General features: G+C 33.4%; 2 protein-coding genes across 2 annotated transcripts; one reads left to right on the top strand and one right to left on the bottom strand.

Moving 5' to 3' along the window:
* Nucleotides 1-2608: 2608 nt before the first annotated feature.
* On the top strand, nucleotides 2609-5467 carry LOC130648112 (uncharacterized). The gene is made up of 3 exons (XM_057454136.1): nucleotides 2609-3322; nucleotides 3789-4011; nucleotides 4503-5467. Exons 1-3 carry the CDS (start codon nucleotides 3183-3185, stop codon nucleotides 4740-4742), a joined length of 603 nt encoding a protein of 200 aa, XP_057310119.1. The 5' UTR covers nucleotides 2609-3182; the 3' UTR covers nucleotides 4743-5467.
* A 5162-nt stretch (nucleotides 5468-10629) lies between these two features.
* Nucleotides 10630-26284, bottom strand: LOC130648114 (uncharacterized). The gene is made up of 4 exons (XM_057454139.1): nucleotides 26129-26284; nucleotides 11450-11692; nucleotides 11091-11141; nucleotides 10630-10792 (listed from the first exon to the last, which is right to left on the bottom strand). Exons 1-4 carry the CDS (start codon nucleotides 26165-26167, stop codon nucleotides 10727-10729), a joined length of 399 nt encoding a protein of 132 aa, XP_057310122.1. The 5' UTR covers nucleotides 26168-26284; the 3' UTR covers nucleotides 10630-10726.
* Nucleotides 26285-27060: the final 776 nt, after the last annotated feature.

Raw genomic sequence — 27060 nt, 5'->3', positions numbered from 1 at the left:
ACCAGTCCTTAATCGCGCAACCTGGCGGTCAACGCCGAGTCATTCAACTCGTTTTTTATATTAATCTATTACTTCCTATTAAATTACACATGGACATCCGCAATCTTTAAATGAACGTTTATTCTTCTGTTCCTTCTATATGTACAGCATACATACCTGATTTTTTGTCTTTGTTTTTAATTCAGGTTTGTTATGAGAAATGCGTAATCAATATTATTAATGTTGTTTTACAGGCTTTAGCTACAGGTCTGAAGTTTGCTGTGTTCTCGTATTTGGAAAATGATCATAATCTGGAAGATTGTAAAACACAAGAAGCGTGGGACAGTCTATTCAGCTTTTTGTCTGGATTAGTAAAATTAGGAATGAGAAAAGCGATTGAAGAAGAAAAAACTAACGAAATGGACATAGGGATAGAAAAACTAAAGAAAGAAAATCAGAAATCAATATTCCACCAATTTGCTGCTAATAAAGTTTAAAACTGAAGTCATCCTCAAGTGTCACCATAAATTCTTTTTTCGGGTGAAAACTCGAAAGAAAGAACTGATAACTACACTATAAATGCCTCAAAGGATAAGTATATATATCATAGGTAACTCACAGTTCTCGTTATATGCTTTATATCGTTGGTGATGTTATGAAAGACGCGGCATTTGATACCTCATGAAAACGTTAGACATTTATTTTTATGGGAACAAAGCAACTGTAATCTTCTGCATATATATTTTTCTTTTTGCTTCCAGAAAAAAAAGTAAACCTGGCGGATTTTTTCCAGTCGAACCAAAATAAAAGCCATAGTTAAAACTTTTCATCTGTTGTGAAATATCTGACTGTTTCAGCAAATGATAAATCGTCCGTCTTTTATAGAGCAGAACAAAGAACAAATTTTTAAAAACCCTTGATCTTATCAGGACGATCTACAGTGTTAAAGAAGGATTGTATTCATTGTCCATATTGCACTGACGGCCGTTCGAACATATCTTTTATAGTTTTTAGAAAAAATATTACCTGAACGTAGTTCCCATAGAAAGATGGTTAAATCTCAAGAATTTTCTTTTAAATGTTTTCTGACACCAAATTTATCTTAGAATACAAGTAGTGATTATGATAATTTCTTATTGCATTGTGTAATCCGACACAATCAGTTGTGAGAAACATGGCAACACCCTTATCAACAATTTTTAACGACCTTAAGTATGTTCCCAACGTTTTTACTTGCATTTAACGCGTTTCAAATTCTGTATAGTATCCCGGCGGCTCTTATCATTAGATTCTATGATCAGAATCCACGGTGTGTATTGAAATATGAAGTCATTAGAGTTTATTCGTCATCGTATCCACAACAATTTTTACTGCAAAATGTTTCTACGCACTTTGATTTCTAGGCCTAAGCCATCAAGTTTCTTATTGATTTTTTGAAAACACTTTCCTGTGTTCTAAATTCACTACTGATTTTTCAGCATCTGCAAAAGTCTCGTGAATATGTAGTCAGCCGCAAGTAAATATTGAGCGTTCGTCCTAGGGATAGTTTAAATATTGAAAAATTCCACTTGCTGTGATCTTCTAATTAAAAAATTTCTTACAAATCATTAAAGCCAGAATATTTAAAAGCTTTTTATTTCAATAAAGCGTACTTGGATTTGCAAATTTGAACAAAACTCTCAAGTATTTTTTTTTTTTTAAGGTATCTAGATTCTACTTTGGACGATTTTTATAACCACAATAAGGTGAAGCTGTTTATAGCCAACACTATGGCGATATCTGAAGAGTTTCTGCTACAGAGACGTCAGTTATAGGGTGATGAAAATTGCAATCTTGAAATGACACTCACTATGCAGACGTGTTTCCTAAAACGTGTTCTCTACATGGAGATTTTGTTATTGAGAGTTTGATCATCATTTCATCCGTTCCTGAGAAGAGCGTCTGTTTCTAAATAATTTCTAGCAAAAAGATGTCTGCTATATGAGGGGTTGACTATAAATACATACAACCGCGAAAATTTTCTCAAAAAACGAAGTAAAAAATCAAGGTGTAGTTTCCTGCCACCTTTTCTTCTTACTCAAACAGTTTACAAATTCATTACAACACAATTCACAGTTAGTTGAAATCCATTTTGTGTAAAAATCTGTTCACAAAACTTGGACTCCTCAACAGCTGTAGTGCCATCACCAGCTGTAGTATTAACAACGATGCAATGATTTTGGGCACGTAGTAAAAACTACCAGGATTCAACATTCTTTTTCTTCTTCTGCTTTCTCAAGTTTCCTTTTTTCTTTAATCGTCGAAGACTTTTTGGCCATTGTTGAGATGTAAAGAAATCAATAGAAAACATCTACCAACCAATATCGGAACCAATTATACGATCCTTCATATTCTATTGTTTTATCTACGTTTGTTATAAAAAATTTATTTCTTTATTTCTTAAAGAACTCGGCCGGGTTTTTTTGTTATGAAGGCAATGTAACAATAAGAATATTTGATACCAAATTGCCACCAAATAATTTAACAGTCCATGAGATCATAACACGGCTAGTACAATCCTAGTTTGAATGACATCTTATATGACTAACTTTTTGTGTATTTTAAGGGCTGCGTGTTTTTATTTTGACATTTTGGCATTAAGTAACCGGACTTACAAAAAACGTTTCTGTCTAAGGGAGAAATATTATGAAATATACTAAGTCTCACGCAACTTTACTAGTAATCCGCTATTTCGCAATTATTTTGCGCATGTTGTTTTGCAGTTAATATTTTTTGAAAAGAAAACCTTTGGTGGTAGTTTTGTAAAAAACAGAACTGCTTTTCAATAGAAATAAGAAATACGTGGGGTAACTAATAGATGTTACTTTTTCAAATCGTGTCGCAAATTAAGGACAGCACAAAACACAGTAGCTACAAAATTCTACGAATTTGCTTGGACCCCGACAATAATTTGCAAAATATGTGGTAGTTATTTTTTATTTTTAATACCATCAACGTTAGCTAGCATTAATATTTAAAACAACAAGTAAAGTAAAAAGTGAGTATTGCGTCGCTCGTGTTTGTTTTATGCGGAAGCTCAATATCTTAAAAAATCTTTTGTTGTAAATATCTCACTGACGCTCTCAATTACGTCACACGGTTAGCAAAAAGAATAATTTTTTAAAAACGTTTTAATTTCTAGAAAGACGTATACGTTTACAAAAATGGGAAATCGTTGTTGTGTTGGAAAGAGAAAACCTGAAATTGAGTTACCTTTTAAGACATCTGACATTGTCCGTTTAAAAATATCGTGGACCAAAATCAAGCCAGAATGGAACAAGGTCATTAAAATTGCTTTTAAAAGGTATGATGTAGATTATTATTATCTCTTCTCATTTTATTTTGTATTGTTATTGTTGCCCTCTAACATTAAAAAATACTGTAAATTTAAGAAAACCCCGGAGTGTTTTTCAATTCTTTTAGTGATTCAAAATTTTGGATCAATAAAGGCTTTATTTTATATCAATAGTTTTTATGTTATAAGCAAGGTCTCAAATTTCGATGCAAAAAAACACTAACTTCACTGCAGTGCCGAGAGTGTGGACGCTGAACGGAACATAGGTTTGGATGTTTAAGTTAATTAGAAATTATTTGAATAGGCTGATAGGGGAAGTCGAAAGTAAAACTTTTGTAACCTTGCAAAATCATCTGTTTGTTTTCAATAAGACATAACGTGATTAAATGTTTTTTTTAATTTCCATTTTGTTTGGGAAAGTAAAATAGGATGGACTGTAAAAAACTGTTGTCAAATTTTCTTTATCTTGTTGAAGGTGGTTCAGCGCTTATCCAGAAATATGGAGCATGTTCAGCACCGCTGCACAAAACTTGGACGATTTGCTGGAATCACCAATCATTTCACGCCATGCAAAAAAATTTGAAGAATTAATTGAAATTGTCATTTACAATTTGCATAAAGGAGAAGTACTGGTCCAATCGTTGATTGATCATGGCAGATTTCATCATTCGTTTGGTGCACAACAGAGATTTGCAACTGTAAGTATTTTTACAGTTTCGATGTTTAACTAAACAATAACAAATCAAACCTTAATCATACCAGTACTGATGAATATCAGTCGTGGACACAAAGCATGTGACAAGTCAAAGTTTTAGGTAGAGTTTCTCCACATCTTATCTTCCCTCTTGATAAATTAAAATATTCGCCAAAAAAAAAAAGATTAGACTATTCACTTTTATCCATAAATGTTTCCAATGTCGACAATTGTCCCAAATGTTTCACAAAATTGAATAGATTTAAAGATTGTAACTTTTGTCTCTGAAATCACTACTTCTAAACGGATTTATAAATATCATGTTTTTAAAGAGGTTGTTAAAATAGAAAAATATCAGAGGGATTATTATTGAAGAAAGTTTGATGAGAAGTATCTGCAGAAACTACAAGTATATGACTTCTTTCTAATATGAAATTCGCGAGTGCGAGATGTGAGAAAATGGAGCAGTAGCTTCTACTTCTATTTGATTTTTAGACTTTAGCTACAAGTTTGAAGTTTGCAGTTTTCACGTTCCTGCAAAATGACGAAAGTGTGGATGATTGTAAAACACAAGAGGCTTGGGACAGTCTATTCAACTTTTTGTCTGGGTTGCTGAAATTAGGTATGCGAAAAGCGATTGAAGAAGAAAAAAACAGCACAAATGACACAAAACAATCAAAAAAAGAGCAACAGAGATCAATGGCAGACAATTTACGTCACTTATTCGAATGTTAAACAGGTGTAATACACTTAGAAACAGCGTCGGTGCGGATGATTACTTTATGAAAGCGCATTCAAGTTGACGAAAATTCCAACGAAGGATTTTGAATAATGAAAATATAATGGAAGAGTCTTTGAGGATTGATGGGTGAGCTGTTAAAAAGAAAGACATTGTGTATTGAATTAAGAAACTAGAAGCAGATTCTTTTACAAGGGACTGTTTCAGCAATTTTTGTTATAGTCTTTATTGTTATTGTTATTTTATTTTTTGTTGTTGTTGTTGTTGTTGTTGTTGTTGTTGTTGTTGTAGGAAATATATCTCTTTGTAATTATCGTTATCGATGTGGTTTTGGAAAAAAGTACCAGCAATAAAATACATTTTTGCATCCTCATTTCTGTACTTTTCATCTGGTACTTTTGAGCGCAAAAAGACAGTAATTGTGCGCCAAAAGTTTTTTGATTTTTTTTTAATATTCCGTAAAAATTCCATTCATATTTTCTCTCTCGATTAGTTCTGAAATCTAAAAACACGCTACATAGTATACTTTTGCATCCAGATAATCAATGTTATGTTATCTAAATGTCTAAAAAATCCCGTGTAAAGATTGTCATACTGCTGATTTTAGTGAAACAAAACGAATGTTCTAGCACAAAAGGCCGTACGCAACATTAATACAGACAAAATAAGATTGCGGACCACAGCTGGGAGAATGATCATAATTATAGACTGGGATAATAAACATATCATGAACTAAGAGAAAGATGAAAAACCCAGAAATGGTATACACAAAAATACTCATATCAATAGCATTTCTTATCAAATTCAAAACACTTCGAAAACCGAACATTAAGAAAAAGTGAAAATGGTTCGAGAAAAAAAACATGAAAAAAAACTTTTAGAAAAAAAAGAAAACATATTGTTTCCATTAAGGTCCGTAATTACTTTAATCGTTGTGATGTGATTGGTTGATTTCGATCTTCTAATTATCACCTTGACTAATAAACAGCCAAAGATAATTTGCGATCTTTTTCCGTCGATAATACCTGTAAATGTCAAAACGTAGCCTAGAATAAACTGGCTTATATGAGATGAAAATATTTATATTATTTAACGAGAGTGACTGAACAGATGAGTGATATAATACATTACTTGAGAATTATTACTTGCGCAGAAATAACACTTTATATTCTAAACGTTAGTGTGACACTCAATGTTTACAATTTTCGGGGGGTGAGAAGACTTTATTGGAGGGGAAGCGTGTAAAATATCAAGAGGAGTAGGTGGTTTGCAATTGAAACAAAAAATTTTTACGTAATTTCTACATTATCATCATCATCGTCGATTCTATGAAATGTTCGCGCAAAAAGTATGTAAAAACGCCTCTTATTTTTTTTTGTATCGCGTTCCGAGTGTTACTTAACCTGTGCATTTGTTATAATATTTTTCGGTAGATTATGTATTTATGTTTTTCAATTTCGACAAATTGTTCAAATCAGATACGCTCCCAGTAACATTCAAAGGTGACACAAAAGTCATGAAATTGCATATTTGTTAAGGTTTTATTAGCTTATTCATCTAGAAAATATACTTTCAAGTTCCAAACTACATCAAAAATAGACCTCTGCGTGCAAAAAATACAACAAGAGAACTACCCTGATATCTTGTTGAGACGTAAGTATTAATTAAATAGGGCATAAAAAATTGAAAAGGTTTCCCTAACATTTCCAGAAATGTATTGTAGCAATGAAAGGTTTTCAGAAGCCAACTTAACTTAGTAAAAATAAAAACAAAGAACAAACATTTTTTTCCTGACGGAGAAAATAACAATTCATTTTTTGTAAGCCATCTTTAATAAATGGAGGAAAACTAATTCACTTCTACTTTTTCAGTTAGCAGTATTTATTTCTAAGAATGCTCGGATGTGTTCAAGTTAAGTATTTCACGCTTAGCAAAATAATACACAAATTATAAAAATCGCTTCAGCAGTAAAATTTGTGCAAATAATGGGGTTGATAAGAATGATTGTTACCCTCCCAACAGTCGCATTAACCTCATTGATAAAACTACTGTGGCGAAAAACTGCTTACTTTAAAAATTAGCGCGAACTTAACAGAAGAAAGACAAATATGAAGAAATAAACGCAAAAGTTTATGGCAATTTCTGTTTTCTTTTTCTTTTTTTCCTAACTATTATACAATGGTCAGCCTAACATCAGTTGTTGTGTACCTAACAATTTACCATACTGTCTAAAACCCCACCTCGTCTCCAGGACTACTTAGGTTCATAGCTACTAGTTCGTTCTGTCTCAAATATAAGAACGTTAGAAGTCCTAGGGACTATAATGTTTCAACATTGTATTCGCTATTATTGTTTGAAACTTTAGTACTGGTTTCAATTATGAATTTATAAAAGTGCTGCTGTGAATTAGCTTAAAAAAGAATCAACCCTAATTTTTAACAAGCTTAATCTCGCGCTGATTCCCACAATCCGTGACTGAAATAATTAAACAAAGGCAGTTCTTTTCGTCAAACACGGACAAAAGGTTAAAATAGCCGCTACTCTACAGCCTGTCGGCTGTAGAGTTGCTTCTTTCGCGCACACGTGAACCATTTATGGCATTGTTGGAATACGTCGTTTGAGAAAGAAAAACAATCAATGTTCGTCTGACGTAACCCGCCTATTGTTGCACCATAATCCGTTGGATCAAACGAGACAGATAGAATTGCCTCTCTTAATTGCAGCCCTATTAAAATAATTTATACCAGAGTGCGCAGGTTATTGAGAATATCTATTTTGTAAGTTACTAAGTGGGGAAAAAAAGTAAAGAAATAAAATGGACGAGTTTTAGTATTTTATAAGAAGCAGTTTAAATTTTTTTTTCAAATGCACGATATCTAAGTCCTGCAACCATGAACATATATAATGAAACAGCAAGGCTAATTAAGCCGCTATGAGAAATCACGTTGATTGTTTTTATATTGCAGTCGGGCATTTTGGAATTGTCAATGTGCAGTGACTTCGGATTCTAAGTTATTTTGTCAAATACATGCCCTTGAAACATAATAATTGTGGCTGACGGCAGCAAATTCATTTCTCATGAATTTGATAGCGGCAAGAGACCGCTATGAGAAATCACGTTGATTGTTTTTATATTGCAGTCGCGCATTTTGGAATTGTCAATGTGCAGTGACTTCGGATTCTAAGTTATTTTGTCAAATACATGCTCTTGAAACATAATAATTGTGGTTGACGACAGCAAGTTTATTTCTCATGAATTTGATAGCGGCAAGAGACCGCTATGAGAAATCACGTTGATTGTTTTTATATTGCAGTCGCGCATTTTGGAATTGTCAATGTGCAGTGACTTCGGATTCTAAGTTATTTTGTCAAATACATGCTCTTGAAACATAATAATTGTGGCTGACGGCAGCAAATTCATTTCTCATGAATTTGATAGCGGCAAGAGACCGCTATGAGAAATCACGTTGATTGTTTTTATATTGCAGTCGCGCATTTTGGAATTGTCAATGTGCAGTGACTTCGGATTCTAAGTTATTTTGTCAAATACATGCCCTTGAAACATAATAATTGTGGCTGACGGCAGCAAATTCATTTCTCATGAATTTGATAGCGGCAAGAGACCGCTATGAGAAATCACGTTGATTGTTTTTATATTGCAGTCGCGCATTTTGGAATTGTCAATGTGCAGTGACTTCGGATTCTAAGTTATTTTGTCAAATACATGCTCTTGAAACATAATAATTGTGGTTGACGACAGCAAGTTTATTTCTCATGAATTTGATAGCGGCAAGAGACCGCTATGAGAAATCACGTTGATTGTTTTTATATTGCAGTCGCGCATTTTGGAATTGTCAATGTCCAGTGACTTCGGATTCTAAGTTATTTTGTCAAATACATGCTCTTGAAACATAATAATTGTGGCTGACGGCAGCAAGTTCATTTCTCATGAATTTGATAGCGGCAAGAGACCGCTATGAGAAATCACGTTGATTGTTTTTATATTGCAGTCGGGCACTTTGGAATTGTCAATGTGCAGTGACTTCGGATTCTAAGTTATTTTGTCAAATACATGCTCTTGAAACATAATAATTGTGGCTGACGGCAGCAAGTTCATTTCTCATGAATTTGATAGCGGCAAGAGACCGCTATGAGAAATCACGTTGATTGTTTTTATATTGCAGTCGGGCACTTTGGAATTGTCAATGTGTAGTGACTTCGGATTCTAAGTTATTTTGTCAAATACATGCTCTTGAAACATAATAATTGTGGCTGACGGCAGCAAGTTCATTTCTCATGAATTTGATAGCGGCAAGAGACCCTGGAGAGGAGGATGCATAATGTTGATTTAAAGTTCTACCACTTGTTTAACCCATTTTTTAATCCAGTGGTATGGAATATAATTATATCTGGGTTTTATCAAAGCATACATAGTAAAACAAAACCGCTACATTATCAACGAATTCGAAAAAGGAAATCTTGGCCGAGCTAAGAACTGACTTTTTAAATTTCTTAGGCAAATTTGATTTCAAATACTTTGACTTACATGTAGAAATGCAGAAAACGGTTTTATTTTTTTTCGCAAATTGTGATGACGTCTTATATCTGACATCCGGCGGGAAATAGGTGCAAAGCTCTAGGGAAATTTATAAAAGCCAAAAACATATATACTATGGTTTTGAGCCATTCCAGTGAGCTATCAGTAAGGCAACATAAAGACAAAAGTAATTAAAATTTGTTGATTGTTGCAGAAAAACTGTCCCATATGCTGAAATCTCCCGGAAAAAAAACAGCCTTCAAATTTAAGTAACATCTTCGCCAAAATCAAAAAGTAAAAATAAACTTAACACAAAAATATGTGCTATGTTTAATAAGCTTTGTTCACACTAAATTGTTAACGACTTAACAGCGTTAAAGATGTTGTGTTTTAGTTGACAGTGTTAGTGCCCTTAATAACATCGATAGCTTGAATTATTTCGCATGATATGCTTGTGGTATTGACCTTAACGGGAAGAAACGAAACACTTCGTCCAAATGTAGCAAAATGATTAATTCAATAAACCCTGACCTCAGGCATCTAACAACATTAACCATTTGAATGCATCAACCATTTGAATTATTGTTTGTATGGTATAAACTTGGAAAGTGCTTTTTATAACATCAGCGGAGTGTGTGGTTTCACAGCAAGTGGGCCACCCAGTCCTAGTGTTATTGCAGCAACAAAGAGCAGCGCGTCATTTTTTCCAGTAATATGCATGAAAACCTACTATCGTGGACGTTGCTGAATAGGGATCTCGCAACAATGTCCTGTGTCACCTGCTCGATTAGAAAAGTTTTATACAGGTGTATTAAGTATCATTTTCTTTGACAGCTTGTGAAGACTTGTGCATTGTTTACCTGATACTTAGTGCAACAAACAAAAAAACATTACGATAAAGATGGTGGTTAAAATGGTAATTTCTATTTGGTCTGTATTTTCATATGCGGTCAAACTTGATGTACGTACAGTAACTCCCGGGATTTAAAAAAAGTGGTCGTTTTTTGGTCTTCACCAAACTTGTGGAGTGCAAGAAACTAATTGAAATTAGGCAAGCGCTGTGATCTCCAAGTTATGCAAACTGTAATGTGAATGTAAATGCTTTACTACGTATTCGTTTCAAGGTAGAAAAATGTGGCCCATTTGTCTTCAGTTTTTAAATAGAAATAATGATCTTCTTACACAGGTATTATTTTGTCTTAAGATAAGTCGTGTGTTATGTAGGTGGTCGTAACAAATGACAATAAAATACAATTGGGGTAACACGAATGTGGGCGTCTGAGCGGGTCACTGTAAGTTCTTCGCTTTTAACTTTATGAAAACAAGAAATTTTATGACAACCAAAATGGTAACTCTAAGGCATCATGTATTCCAAATATCAGCACGAAAACGTCCTACAAAATGTGTTATGTAAAAACCTTTTACTATTTTCACAGCATCGACTTAAAGAATTTCGTATTCGTTTTTGATAGATTTCATCAGGCAGCACGCATACGCGATGCCACTAACCTAAAAAAATACACATTTTTTTTTATAACAAACATGATATTTTTTTGAAACTGTGATAAAAGATAGTTTCAACTACTAACTCGTTAGTTTTTACAGAGGTAAATTCTTAAATTAACAGGATTGCTTGCATTTTTAGAGCAAAAAATAGGGGTCTGGCCTATGAATCTTACGAAAATCTTCTTTAAAAAGTTAAGAAAGGCCGAGTCTAAACCCCAACAGTATGTTTCTCATAAAAAAGGGGAATATTTATTTAGGAGGTATACAATACCTGATTTTAAAAAAAGCTTAAAAGATTTACCTGAAGCAATGCAACTGAAATGGCGACTCCTCCAACGATTGCCATGTTGTTCTGATAAAAAAATAAAATAAGCGCTGGTTTTTGTAACAATGAAAAACAAATAAAGCAAAAAAAGTAAAGCAAAAACAAAAAAATAAAAGCGAAATTCTGAATGTGGTTTAGTAAATATTTTAAAGAAGAACTATAGAACACATCAGCACAAAATTCATTTTACACCTAATATACATTCAAGAATGGGAGAAAACATATTGTTTTTAAAAATTAAACAGACCTTGTCTGACTTGTTGATCTGGGAGTGTATTGAAGTATGATGTAAGTGAGGTATCTTTCTACAAAAGCAACACGACAATCAATCTTACCTTGATGTTGTGTGCAAATGCTACGGCACCAACAACTAACTCAATAATAACCATGATACCAAGAAGACAAGAAAATGCAAGTATCATGAAATAATGTCCTCTAAAGCCAACATAACATCCAAAACAACTGACAAGCAGTGTTATGAATCCAACAACGATAAGAGACACGCATAAGTTGTTTGATAACTGGTCACCATTATCTATCAGTATGCATCCCACGATGATTAGTGCCACTCCACTGACCTAAGAAGAAAGGCGTAAGTTTTTACTTTACAGAAATCTGTTTTTCGTTGCATTCTGAAATATACCTACATTTGTTTAGAAGGAACTCTTCCAGCATCCATGCTGTGAAAATACCTATTACAAACCTAAGAATGAGGGAAATGAAAGGAGGTATTTTTTTCCACACTTAAATGTTCAAAACGGTTTGTGTAAAAATGTCTCTTTTTTCTTTGCCGCAGAATTCTGTAAAAAAATATAATTCTTGTTGAGGGAACTTTATGAAACAGACACTTGTTTTATTCGTGAGTTTGGCAGAAATCCACCTACTCCATAACAATTTCAGAACTCCATAAAAAACCTTCTGAACACCTTATAAAACTCCCTAATAACCTTCGAATTAGGCAACGCAAACCAACTGTCTTTATGGTCTAAAAAGCATATATTAAGACGTGTTTTACTTTATCCCTTCATATTGCATAAACTCCTGATTTTTACTGTGTTTTTCTCCTATTTACCACCATAACAACTTACCCATATCAGTTGATTGCAGATATAAATAAGATGCTTAAACACATTCACTTCGCTTGAAAAAATCATGGAAGAAGTCTGTTCCTCCATTTTCTTTTAGCTTTTCAAATTACTTGTTTTTTCCACGCTTTGCAAAATTAAACGGATGTACTCAATGTTTTTGTTGTTGTACTGTGACCCGAGATGGGAAGTATAGACTGAGCTTACGATGTCTGTGTCATTGACTGAGGGCTTTGTAGTGCAGTACAACATCAAAACCGATTAGCATCCGTTTTTTACCTGACTGCATCTAAACATAAATTTTCTTATGTAAACAAAGTCAAGCAGAAAAAAATAGACGTTCGATTGTATTACTTTGGGAATTCAAGTTTTGTAAATTTACAAAACATCATCTTCGAATTCGAATTCCTGTATACTTAGTTAGTTAGTTTTATAAGTTTGAAACAACAAGAAATTTAAAAAGAAACTGTATCCTGCCAAGTAAGGGAAAGAAATGGAGGGAGTTTTTTTTACAGCTTTTGAAATGGACTTTAAATAGTGTTCAGTTTAGCATAATGTCAATGTGTTAGAAATCTCACCAATTTTCCAGCAATATTTAGTCAGTCAAACTTTAATCCTGTCCCCACTCCGCTCCATCCCAACATAAAAATATTTGGTTATAAATTTATTAGTGTGGTAAGTTAGCCAAAAAGAACTTCGTCCCCAGTTCAGTACACGACTTAAGTACGAATTACGAATTCTACCTGTGAACTTATCCATGCGTATAGATGTCCACTAATTTCTACGTCAGTTTTTAAATAAAGCATGCCATTTAAGGCATAAATTGGAACTCTAATCGAAAAAATCTTAAACATATTAAGCTTAGGCCATAGGAAAGAATCACCTTAAAACTTCTGTGAAAATTGCTAGTAGTTGAAATTCGTCGTAACGCTTGCAAGGTCAAAATAAACAAAATAAATATTTGAAATAATAAAGAAGTCAGTTTAAAAAAACAAAGAGAAAAATATTAAATGTATAAATGACATTCATAAATGAGTTAAGTCGAAAGGACTTCTCCTTTGTTTTTTGTAAATTTATACATTTAATGTACCCCTTATGTCTCTAATCCTCTGACTGGGAGCGTTTCGCAGCTTGGTCCCAATTATGCGTCGCATTTCTTGCTCATTCGCATCTTTGAAACGCTCGTTGACAGAATCTATAGAGAAAAAAATAGCTTATTTCCAGATAAATAATGGACTTTCATCGAAACGTAGTCAGAAAACACACCATACATAGAAGGGTAACAACGTAATACATCAGCTAATACACTTACCTTACTATAATTTTATAAATTAATTTGCCGACAATCACAAAACAAAAGTACTTACTTTTTAAAAGGTGTCCCGCAGATGCTTTCATTAAAATACCGCCAATTTTTATTGAATGAAAAATTGCTCGATCCGCGAAATTTTAAATTTTTGTTTATTTTTGTTAGCAAAATCTGAGCCTTTCTATTGGTAGGCCTACTTCTTCAACCGACTACTGAAGATGAAAAGACAAAAATGACAAGAAATTTGTTTTAAGTAGCTAGTTTCAGCAGGTGTTATATTTTCTAATGATTCTAGAAATAAAGCGAGTTTAAAAATTACTTGAAGTACAATAAAGTACAATAGATATAATTTCAGCTGGTTATGCTTGTTTTTTTCGACGGTTTCTTGGATGGAACAGCAGACGAATCTTTACTCTTTTTCTTTTTTTCCCATTTGGCAGGGAACCCGCATCGCAAGATTTAATTAAAAATGACCCAAGAATCTTTAAGTTTCAACAAAACTCACTACAGTAACGCAGATGAAGCTTGCAAAATGTTCTCAAAAGAAGTTCTCAAACCGTACATAGAAAACGTTATTAAAGAACAAGAAAAATTATTAAATTTACCACTTGGTCAAAAAACCTTAGTCTTTACTGGAAAAATGACGAAAGAAGTATTGGATCTGTATGAGAAAGAAGATATCGAAATCGTCTGCGTTCCTGCTAATATGACGCACTTACTCCAACCTCTGGTTTTGGTCGTAAACGGTTACGCAAAGAAGAATACACGTAGAAGGTTTAACGATTGGTATACCGCTCAGAGTGGTCTGCAACCAGATGAAGGTAAATCGCTGCAAGACATCAGACATCATCATCAATGGATGGTGGATTTATTCAATGATCTGACGAAAGGTGGCAAGAATGTTATTAAAAACGCCTGGAAAGCAGCAGGTATCACTGAAGCGCTTGAAGCTTGTGTAGAAGGTCTCGAATTACTTGACCATTTCCAGGATATCGATCCTTTGCTTCCAGCTTCTAATGCAGATGATTAACCGAATTTGAGTTCTTTTTCCAGCCTTACAGAGGAACAATTGAAAGTTGCTTACAACAAACGAAGTGAAATAGTAGTGAATGAATTGGATAAAGAATCAAAATATGAACCGATCTCTGGAGATGAAGATGATGTTGACTTCTCTCGTACCGCGTTTGACGCTTTTGATTAACAATTAAGATTCGTTTCGTTTTTTATCTAGTGGTGTTTTTATCCATTTGTGTTTATTTTACCAGACGATATAGTTCTGTTGAAAAAACTTTGAACTAAAATGCAAAACTACACTTTGTCTCGGTTGGTGTAGAAATGACCGGTGTAACGAGGTCGATGAGATTGTGCCATTCGGCCTCGAACCCTCTTGACAACTTATTTTACCTTTTTCAAAAATTGCTATTATTAAATCATCCGCGAAATTAAGTCCCGCGAAAAATTAGAACATCCCTCATCCGCGAAAATAAGTCTCCGCGAAGTACTAACATTTCGTAGATGAGCTCAACCGCGAAATTAAATCCCCGCGAAAATTTAGTTGTTATTTTTTGTTCACATATTATAAACAACATTCTCTGTAAAATTCAGCCATTTATTATATAATTTAAAGGTGAATATTGGCCTGAATGTAAGACCAGTTTTGTGTCTAACCACAGGTTTCCCCATTAATTTAAAGTCTTTGTATTCCAAATTTTTATTAAAAGAAACATTCTCTGAAAAATGATCCCAAAAACATGACTACGGTGGCCGACAGCTGCCATGCAAAAAAAGAATCTAAAATTAAAAAAATAAATCAACTTTGTTTTGGATCAAATGAAATGAAATAAACTTTGCTTAAAATCATTTCATTTGATCTAAAGCAAAGTTGATTTCAATTATTTTTATTTATCCGCGGGAATGAAAACATTGGTGAATCTTTTACGCGAGATTACATGAAAACTAGCCGAGGAGGTAAAAAATTTATTTATAAAGCGGTTCGACATTGATTTTTAAAAGAATGTCTTTAGATCTAGAACTCTATAATGTTGTATTTATTATAATGTAGTCAAGTTTAGCTTAAGATAAACATATTTCATATTCCTGTACAAGTAATTGATTCACTAGTCACTAGTGTTTGAATTGAAATGCAACCTCAGAAACAAAAAGTTGTTTGTTGGCGCGCGATTATTTTTGCGCAAAAGCCGCTTCTTTTGCTTCCCGTACAAAAGTTTGGCTGATTTTTTCTGCCATTTTAAGTCTTATCGCTCCTGGTTACTTGTTGTGGATTTTCGTGTATGTATTTTGTCCTTATCTTAGTCTTTCAACTATGGTTTTACATTGATTTCATATCATTTTGGAGCTTAAAACATTTGGATTGCATCATTTAAGGAACTTATAGCTAGCTAAATCAGGTGCATTTTGGAAAATTATTCTGCAGAATATGTATTGCAAAAGGTCTTATGTCACTCGATCCATAGTTGATGCTCCAAAACCATCCTTATCAACAGGGGTGTTTCCTGATGTTTGCTTATTTTGTTGCAAGAGAGAAAAGAAGACAGGTGTGGTGAAACAAAAGTTAGTTGCTGCTTTGACAGAAAATTGACACTGACACTAATCTTAAGTCATTAGCTTTTGAATTACGGGAGGCTGTTTTTAATGCTGAAAAAGGACGATTACCAGCAAATTTGTTAGTACAGGACATTGGAAAAGGAGAGATTGATGTTCCAGAAGCCATTTCAAAATTTCTATCATATCTTTTTGCAGGACCAGATATCCAAGGATCAAATTCACCTTCAAAATTACGAAGAATTAAGGCTATCAGCCAAGATATTGTCTTCGCTGTTACTTCTGGACGACAAAAACCTCCAAAACATCTTACACTAGGCCTTACTATAAAAAGTATTTCAGGGAGTAGGAAGATAATTGAGATATTAAATTGCATTGTGTGAGCTATCATTCAATCGAAGAACTGGAGACGAAACTCACGCTTGAAGTAAACAAAGATAAAAAATACTATGCCTTATAGAATGAAAGACGATCAGAACTTGGGTACTGTTGTAGCGTTTGACAACTTTAACAGGTTTGTGGAAATTTGAGTGGAAAAAGCACATTGCATGACACTGTATGAATTGCTTATCAAATACAAAGAAAATATGATATTACTGTCCTAAATTATAGAGAAACAAGTGAAAAAGATCAGTCAGTAGTAAGGAATTGATGCCTTCCATCAAGAAAAAGAGAAGAAGAATTTTTGCCTTGCAGGAAGAAACCAAAGATGAACAAAGCTACATTTCTACCAAGAAACGATAAAAGAAGACTGTATATACCTAACTCGTACAAACAATCTTGGTTTAAAGATATCCTTTGGATGATTGATCTACTTGTGAATGACACGAACAACATACCAATATGGGTTGGTTGGAATGCTTCATTACATCTTTGCAATGATGAAAATGTTCAAAAGATATGGTATAATTGTCAACTTAACCAATCTCCTACATCAAGTTCACGGGTTCTTGAAACAATGAAGAAAGCGCAACGCGTAGCTGCAGAAGGAATTAAAGACAGCATTGCTGTAACTTACGATCTTGCAATTTCAAAAGTTGCAATGCAGATTCAAGTGGAAGAATCACCCAGATTCGATAATCTGTTCATTGCCATTTTCCATGCAATTGATAAATTTATAGAAGAATCTGGAGGTTCGTATGTCTTAACGGAGAGCAACATTTTGGCTAAAGGTTGTCTTAAAGGTTTTATAACTGGGAAGAAAGAGATGTAAACGCCTTCATTATCTACTCAGTGTAGCCTTTGAGATACTACATTTCAAGTCGTATATGGCACAGCTGTCAAACGTTGAAGAGGTTACCAGTATTATTCAATCAGAATTGGATGTTATAAAGCAAAATGAATTAAATAGTCAATATACACCTTGCACAGAATTTGGTGCTGTCTTGAAAGGGTATGAACAATACCTTGCAAAGACCAAGGAAGGTGCTCATGGGAAAACAGCACAATACTGGATCACTTATATCAACATGTTTCATCTTTATCATGCGTTTATTAGAAGCATTCAAATCGGTAATTTTTGGGCTATATACGTATTGTTTATCTAAAATTGGAGATATTTTCTTTGCTTTTAACCATCGAAATTACGCACGATGGCTCGTAAGGTATCACGATAACTTACTGAGAGTAGAAGAAACACATCCAACTGTCTTCGAAGAGTTCCGGAAAGGTTGGTTTTCCTTGCAGAGAACTGAGAAATCATTCTCTGCACAACCTATTAATTTAACTCTAGAACAAATCATTAATGCTGATGCAGCAAGTGAACGAACAGGAATCGGAGCGTTAACAAACTTTATATCTGCAAGGCAACGCTGGACTGACAGTCATTTTGTTCGAACCGAATTTATATCTCATATTCTTGACGATCTGTACTTGACAAAAAAGGAAGATGTCACTCAAGACCTAAAGCTAAATCAGATAAGGAAAAATAACACCAACCTTAATGCAATCATAACATCAATAGAAGAAACAATGAATCCATTCTCCGAAAATGTAGACAAAGATAAGTTATACAACATTGGTACTAGCAAATGTGCAGCAGAGGATACTGAAGATTTTCCTCTGAATGTAATGAAATCTGGTTCTGATTTGTGCAAGAAACTTTTAAGGGAATGCATAACTAATCCAAAGCGGTTTGAAGAAAGCATCAAAAGACAATAGTTAAAAACATTTGCAACAGAAGCTGGGATTCAAAAGATTCGAGGACCAAATCAAAAGGTAGTCGCAATTAGTATGGTACGAGACATTTTTAGTTCTATTCTCTACCTATCTTTACAACAGAAAGTTGATATGGCTGAGGTTTTAAAGTTTCCTCTCACTCCAGTACCTTTATCACTGAGTCATGTAGATGGACCAATGCAAAAAACTACAAAAGCTTCGATCATGAAACACTTAGAATCTAAAGTTGTCACCATTAATCCTTCCTACCTTAAGGGAAGAAATTTTCGCGGGAAGAAAATTTCGCGGTTTTCGCGGTTTTTGGAAAAAACCGCGAAATTTTCTTCCCGCGAAAATTTTAAAAATTCACCGACCGCGAAATTAAATTCCCGCGAAATTTTTCGAAATTTGTTGACCGCGAAATTAAATTCTCGCGAAAATTTTTGATTTTATTTGCATTGGAATTATAAATTCAGTGAAAACTGAGAATGGAGAAATGGCATATACATAAAAGTATCTTTTCTAACATAAGAGATGCTCTAAGAATTACAATAATCAATAAAACTTTCATTAATCAATCAGAGTCAATCGTGATAATCTTTTCCGTTTTCTTCTTGCCATCTCGCCTTTTAGTAGTTGTTTTAATGCTAATGGTCTTGCTAAAAAAACTTCGGATATCTTTCTGATTGCTCGCTTCATCTTTGGACTTGCTCTTCTTCGATTGGGATGAAGTGGAAGGTAAATTGATGCTTTCCTCGGTCACATTATTAGGTTGTAAAAAGGATCCCAGATTTTCCTCATTCTTGGGTTCAATGTACAATTCCTCTATAAGTTGTTTATATTTTTCCATCAACAGAAGGTTAATACAAATACCAGCAATTTTCACTGTGATTTTACATGGAATCTCCATACCGCCTTGAACGATGGGAGAGCGTCTATAATGTTCACTTGTAAGCTTGGCATTAACGATTGCTCCTCTATCCATGAAAAATTTTGTAACACGCGAGATCTCTCGTGGAAGATGACCAACTGCATTTGTATCTCCTATTTCGCAAACCTTGATCGCGAAACGATCAAAGGGATTTCCAAACTCGTGATGACCAGCCCAGCTTCATCGAAGTATCGGACGAGATACGGGAAGGATACGTAAACGAAATCGTAGAAAATGATGAAGATGACGACGACAATGATGATGATGCAGAATGGGGGTTCGAAGAAGACTTTGATAGAAACGCATTTGACTTCATTATCGATGATGAATGTAACGAGTAATTAACAATTTAGAAAGACTATTTTTTCTCGACCGCGAAAATTATATTTTTTTCTCGACCGCGAAATTAAATTCCGCGAAAAAAATCGTTTTGATCAACCGCGAAATTAAATTCCCGCGAAAATTTCTTCCCTTAAGGTATGTCAATACTACTATTATTGATGCAATTTTTTTTCTTCACTTGCAGTTTGATTTACCTACCACTTTTGGTGAAATCTCCCATTATCTCTTTAAAAAATGTTAAAAGTGAGTCATACATTCCGTTTTTGATAAAACAGTATCTCCATCAATTAAAGATTGTGAAAGACACAAAAAAATGCTGGACGGGAGAGATTCTTTTACATTTCAGGACCAGGACAGAAGCGCCCTGGAAGCTGGATCCAGGCCTTAAGAAACGACCAGTTTAAAGAATCTCTAGTGCAGTTTCTTGTTCAGAGCTGGGAGGATGACAACCTTGCTCCTGTACTTCAAGGAAAAACCCTGTTTGCAAATGGAGGTAATATTTGCTACTCCTACAAAGTTCACGATGATATGATGCTAAAAACTGTGGAACCGCTGTTGTACTGCTCACACGAAGAAGCAGATTCGCGAATAATTTTATCATGTCACATCAATATCTTCGCCAAATAATGTACTGATTCGCACAGCTGACACTGATGTTATAATTATTACACTCAGTTGTTTTTCTATACTCGATCAGCAAATCAATTTATGGTTAGAGGTTGGTTTGTACACAAAAAATACACTTAGATATATCAGTGTCAACCAATTGCACAAAAAGTTGGGTGATATGCTATGTAAGTCACTCCCTGCATATCACGCTTTCACCGGTTGTGATTATAATGCTGTTTTTAGTCGAAAGGGAAAGATTCAACCATTAAAATTGTTAGAAAAAAGTGAAAAGACTCAGCAGATATTCGGCGAACTAGGTATGTTTCTGTTATATAAAAGAACATATAAAAAATTTACAATAAAATACACGAAGCTTTTCGTAAATAAAACTTTACATCTTCATGTAAGTAATACTGCTAATACAATAAAGCCACTATATATATAATAATATTTTTGCCGAAACTCTCAAAGGACTTTGAATATGAGATGAGTAGAATAGAAAATAAAAATACATTCGTCGTAATAAGAAATTATATTTTTACGTCACGCCGTTATGGAAAAGTAATAATCTTTTTTATTCAACTTGTTCGTTAAGAACAGGCCTTAACGACTTTATATAGAATGCCTCTAAAATTCTCCGCCTTAAACAGTTTTTAGGAGCGCAACTTAAAATTTTCTAACAAAAAGAGTATCCATCATTCGCGACAACATGATTAGCTGGTTCGGACTTTGAATACATTTTGTTATTTTTTAGTTGGCGATTTTTGATTGTTGTGTTTGCAAACGTTATTGCTGTGTGTTACAACCTTATATAAGTTATTGTTCTGTTTGCAAAGTTATATAAGTTATTGTTGTGTTTGCAAAGTTATTTAAGTTATTGTTGAGTTTGCAAAGTTATATAAGTTATTGTTGAGTTTGCAAAGTTATATAAGTTGTTGTTGAGTTTGCAAAGTTATATAAGTTGTTGTTGTGTTTGCAAAGTTATATAAGTTGTTGTTGTGTTTGCAAAGTCATATAAGTTATTGTTGTGTTTGCAAAGTTATATAAGTTATTGTTGTGTTTGCAAAGTTATATAAGTTATTGTTGTGTTTGCAAAGTCATATAAGTTATTGTTGTGTTTGCAAAGTTATATAAGTTATTGTTGTGTTTGCAAAGTTATATAAGTTATTGTTGTGTTTGCAAAGTTATATAAGTTATTGTTGTGTTTGCAAAGTTATATAAGTTATTGTTGTGTTTGCAAAGTTATATAAGTTATTGTTGTGTTTGCAAAGTCATATAAGTTATTGTTCTGTTTGCAAAGTCTTATAAGTTATTGTTGAGTTTGCAAAGTTATAGAAGTTATTGTTTTGTTTGCAAAGTTATAGAAGTTATTGTTGTGTTTGCAAAGTTATATAAGTTATTGTTGTGTTTGCAAAGTCATATAAGTTATTGTTGTGTTTGCAAAGTTATATAAGTTATTGTTGTGTTTGCAAAGTTATATAAGTTATTGTTGTGTTTGCAAAGTTATATTATGTTTTTTCTCTTTTCTTGAATTTATGTACTTCAATCACAAATTGAGAAATGTTTCCTCACCTTTATGGGGGGTCTAACCAAGACTTAGGACCCCAATAATTGGTAAGTTCTTCTTCGTTCAAGTTCTTTTATATAAGTAGTACTTACATACATATTTTGGTGCATGTACTTTATGAGGTATTTTATAGGCTTTTTTGAATTCTTTGTGGGGGTCTTAACTGTACTTTGAACCAAGTATTTTAGTAAGTTATTGTATTTGAAGTCTAAATTTTGATAATTTATCTTGGGTAGTTTTTGTGCCTTGTACCTGGTGAGGTAACATTTACACAGTTTCTATGGGATTTAGAGTCAAGAACTTGGTGGGGGGTCTGACTATGCTTTAAGACCGGATTTTTGGTAAGTTTTTATATTTTTAGACTTCCCCATTGCATCATTGTACAATCTTGTGGGCCTTTTTAGGCCTCTTTGAGGGGGTCTGACCTACACTTTGCCTCTTATAATTTGGTAAGTTTTTCTAAATATTGAATACTTAGCTTCTTATATATTAATTCCCTTGCGTGACTAAAACTGTGAGTCCACGACACGGAAATCACGGGTCACTTTCTTATGACGTGGCTGTACGCTAAAATTTAACTAAAAGATTAGGGATGTACTTCATAGAAATCGCACATAAGGTGTAAATATATAACCCGCTGCTAATAACGATATAAATATATATACCCTTATGCCAAAAAACTCTATGTTAGCATATATATATAGGTATCGCTACATATGAAACGGTATTAGATATTCACAAAGCATACGGACTGTTAAATGAAGTTCCTAGCATAAAACGGAAATTGTGTTTACGAAAAAGATGGCTGTTCTTTTTGAGTATTCTCTACTCTTTCATTCAAAATAAATCTTTAAAAAAACATTTGAAGAAGAGCATGGTTTTATAAATTAATCATAGCAAGGTTCTGTAAGGTTTTTTCATGTTTTATTTTCAGTTTTGATTATATTATTGTTGCCAGACATGTTTTATAGCTAGCATCATAAAAAGCCAACCACCACCAACAACTAGCTAGCTAGCTAGGAATATATATATATATATATATATATATATATGTAGCCATGTTCTTTATACCTAGCTAAGTCTCCAGTTTATATTTAAGTGACTAGCTATTAGCTGCTGTAGCTAGCTAATGCTAGCTTTAAACTAAAGATTCCCAGTATATATATTCCCACAAAACACATCAAACGTTATTAACCCTGAAAATTTTAAACATTTTCCTGGGCTTTTTTTGGTTTGCGAAGTTCTTTTCCTCCAAATATTCTGAAAATAAAGTTCAGAAATTACTTATTTTTAAAATGTAAATTTAATTTGTTTCAAATTGTGGGCAAAAACCTTAATCAGCATGCTAAAAGAACTGACTTTTCTTAATTTAGAATTACTAAACACAACCATTTTCTTACAATTAGTGTAAACTTTTGTGCGTATGGCTTATATTTAATACACCAAAAGAGCTACTTTGTTGATTTCAATTTTATACTCTTTGTAAGCTATTTTTTTCTTCTTTTTGACATTTCTGTTTTACCACTCAATTTTTACATTTTATAAGTTATTTGGAACAGAATGGTATGAAATAGACCAAAATACCTGATCTTAGTTATTTTTAATTTACAGGCTGTGTCTGTGAAACTTTAAGGGGAACATTTGGTGGAAGACAATGGCATGACATATACTGATAGAACTGATTTTTGTTGTGTTAGATGTTATATCTGAACCTTTTTGACATTTTATGTTAATTTTGCGAGGAAGGACCATATATATATACACAGAAGAAGAATTCAATTTTACACCTTGCAAGCTTTGTTTTTCTATATTTTGTATAAATTCTTACTGGGGAGGACTCCGTGCAATATATCGAAATGACTGATCCTTCTCGATTTAAATTTGATGTGTTCTAAATCGTATATAGTTTTAGAAATTTTGTGTAAGATTTAATGGGTAAGGGCTAGATGCAATATGTCAAAAAAACTTTTTTTGTTGAATCAGAAGCACTCCCTACAACCATTCTTTTTTTTACACTTTGTGAAGCTTTTGTGAGGAAAGAGTGTATGCAATATTATCGAAATAACTGATTTTTGTTGCAAACTGTTTTTCTTTGGCATTTTGCATTAAAATATTGTTTTAGAGGGCATATGCAGTAGATATATGTACTGAAATAGTTAAATTTTGCAAACTTTGATTTTGTCGTTACCTCTCATTTTTTACATTTTGATTAAACTTTTGTGGGAGACCGTCGGTATGCGAAGGTCCAAATTAAGAGATTTTAGTATTATTTAGAATTTGTATTTTGTGTTGCAAAATTGGTGCAAAAATTGACATAAAATGAACTTATATACAGATTGATTGCTGTTGTTTAACATGACTCATTATGACTTATATATATATTTTATGAAAATTTGTGACAGAATACTATGTGAGATTTGAAATTTTGTTTACTTTATTGATGGTAAAACAGCATGCAAATTGCTAAAAGGACTTTATTAATTTTAGGTTTAAACACCGTTATTTTGTTGGCATTTTGTCTAAAGTTTGGTGAGGAGGGACTGTATGCAATATATCAAATAATGTTTTATTGCATTATAATTTGTCCTTGCAAATCCCTTTTTTACACCTTAGATAAAAAATTCTGTCAGAGGCACAATTTATTGTTTATTTTTCACATTGTGTGTCAACCTTTGGCAGGGTTTGCAATAAACTAACTGATTTTAACATATACAATGAGAGAGATTTGTGTTTGACATTGATCAGCTTTTTTGTATATATGTGGCGTTTTAAGTGATTTAAATTTTATGGGTGAGATGTATGTTGAAATGCTTTTGGAAACTTCTTTCCGAATAATTTTCGCATTTGTCAGATGGTCAAAGCAAGTAATTTTAGTAGATTTAGATTTTAAATGTCACATAAATACTGCAGTTGTTGAAAACCTTTAATTTTTTTGGTCATTTATATAATAATGCAGATGTAAGATGCGCACTGCTGTATTGTTTGTTTTTTGATGGACATATATCTGCTACATAAATTAAATGGAATACAGTGGATTCTTCCACGGGAAACAGCTAGTATAAGATTATTTTTAACAAGATTTTATGCATGTACCCGATGGGGTGAAAACATGCCCAATTTGGGATAATTCAAGAGGCCTGGAGAGAAACACCCTAAACACAATGCAGCTTACAAACATTTTTTTGCATTTCCAGTTACTTACTCTTAATACATCAGGTCAAACCTTCCGTACCTTATGGGTTGAACGATTTCGTCATGAGCTGGACTATATGAAAATTTTTTGAGAATCACATCCAAGCTGCCACTTTATATAAGCTAGCCTTTCATATGTGATATTTTTTTCCTCATTCACAAGTTTGTTACTCAAATTCGCAGTAAAATGTTGTGGCGATGGCACAAACAGGACTTGCCTATTGGGTTTTACAGGAATTGATTTTTTCGCTTACCCAGTGTTGTATCTTGGTTTTTATTATATATAAACTGTAGTCAATTGTATATTATTGGTATATTCTTTTGTTATTCATGGTTTTTGAAAATAATTGATTGAAAAAAAAAAGAAAATATTATTGATATATATTTTTTTTATTGTAAAAGTTCTTTACAGTGTTTTTTTTTTTAATTGCGACATCACCCTCTATATGCAAGGACTGCTGCTACCCCTTAAAATAGATCTTTCGAACAAAAGCGTAGATAGTTATAGAAGAATTAAACCTCAACCAAATTGTCACTGAACCAACACATATTCAAAGCAACATTCTTGATCTAGTTCTTACCAACAATACAAATCTTATACACAACACTAATATCATCCCTACAGTTCGTTCTACGTCCCACCATAACTTTGTTGAGGTTTCCACTATCTACAAGATCAACTGCACCGACTCCCAACAACTCATCGCACAACACTACCAAATTTCGATAATTTGAACTTTCATAGTGATGCTGTAAACGGGGAAAATATAGGAGAAAATTTCTCTAGAATCAATTGGTCTACAGAATTTATTTACTATACCCCTAGAAGACAAATTTCAGCGTTTTCTTAAAATCTCATACGACAAATAATAAAATTATTTTCATCCTTGGAAAATACCAAGAAAAAGAAAAAAATTGATGCGACGAAGATCTCGGATCATTAAACTGATCTTAAGAATCACCTCCCTGCGTCTCTCCAAAGAACTTGTAGAAATCAAAAAAATCATCAAAATTCATATAAAAATTCTAAAACAAAACAAGAACAATTAGCCACAAATTTCATAAGAAAAACCCTAAATATTTCTTCAACTACACGAAAAAATTTTCGAAAGTGAAAACAAAAGTCGGACCACTTCTTGATAAAAACAAAAAATACGAAAACAATCCTCATAAGATGGCTGAAATTCTGTCTGAACATTACTCTTTGATGTTTAGTAATCCAAAGCCAGAAACCCCAACAAATAAAGTTACTGAACCTACCCCAACCATACAAGAACTAGCTTTCACGGAAAAAAGCATTAAAGATGCAATAAGTGAACTGTCTTCAAACTCGGCTCCAAGTCCAAATGGTTTTCTGGCACTGCTTCTCCTTAATAGACCTGTTCTGAACCAACTAAGAACACCGGGGCAACTTTGGACGCGGGGCTAGCGCGTCTTTAGGGAGGACGGGTGTGCGGGATGGTCCATCTATACACCAATCCGACATCTCCCGGGGAGCGTACGGGAAAAAGGGTCTGGCTGGGGGGAAAAGTTAGTGTTCATAATTTTTTATTGACGGGCCCGGCCTAACTTTGGACAAATGTACGCAAATTCGTCTTAAGTCACCTATTGACAAAGGAATCTTTTAAAAACCGTGTCATCGAATGGGACAAACTCAACTGTACACAAAGGACTCTTGCAATTTTAGAAAACGTGTCACAAGATGAGACAAGCCTAACTATTGAAAAACATTTCCCGTGTTTTTAAAAGACGATTTTTTTTTTGATTTTTTGATTTTCTCTTTATTTAACGTCGATAGATACAATAGTATTTAAATAACTAATTTAAATCGACAACAAAACGTAAAACAAGGCAAACAGCGATAAAAAATAAGAAAAATAAATAAATAAATAAGTAAAGTTAAAATATGTATGGTATATCCATGCATATTTTACAGGTGCAAACATCACCTTCCCAAAATTTTATAGTGAGAAATAAATTTTATAAATGGGGAATAGCAGCACAGTCAGTAGAGCGTTCGACTCATGTCCAAGTGGTTGTGGGTTTGATCCCCACATAAGCCTAGCTAGTAGTGGTATGGAGTCACTCAATACAAGATTTTGAGATTTAACCCTCGCTTTCGAACACCTGGGCGGCTACCTCTCCAAAAATGTTTTACTCATTTGACGTGTGATACCTCAAATGAGAAAAAA

This window comes from Hydractinia symbiolongicarpus, chromosome 6 (assembly GCF_029227915.1).
Source record: "Hydractinia symbiolongicarpus strain clone_291-10 chromosome 6, HSymV2.1, whole genome shotgun sequence".
In the NCBI taxonomy this organism is placed as follows: Eukaryota; Metazoa; Cnidaria; class Hydrozoa; order Anthoathecata; family Hydractiniidae; genus Hydractinia; species Hydractinia symbiolongicarpus.
The sequence above is the reverse complement of the archived record's forward strand: the minus strand, read 5'-3'. Positions and strand labels throughout refer to the sequence as shown.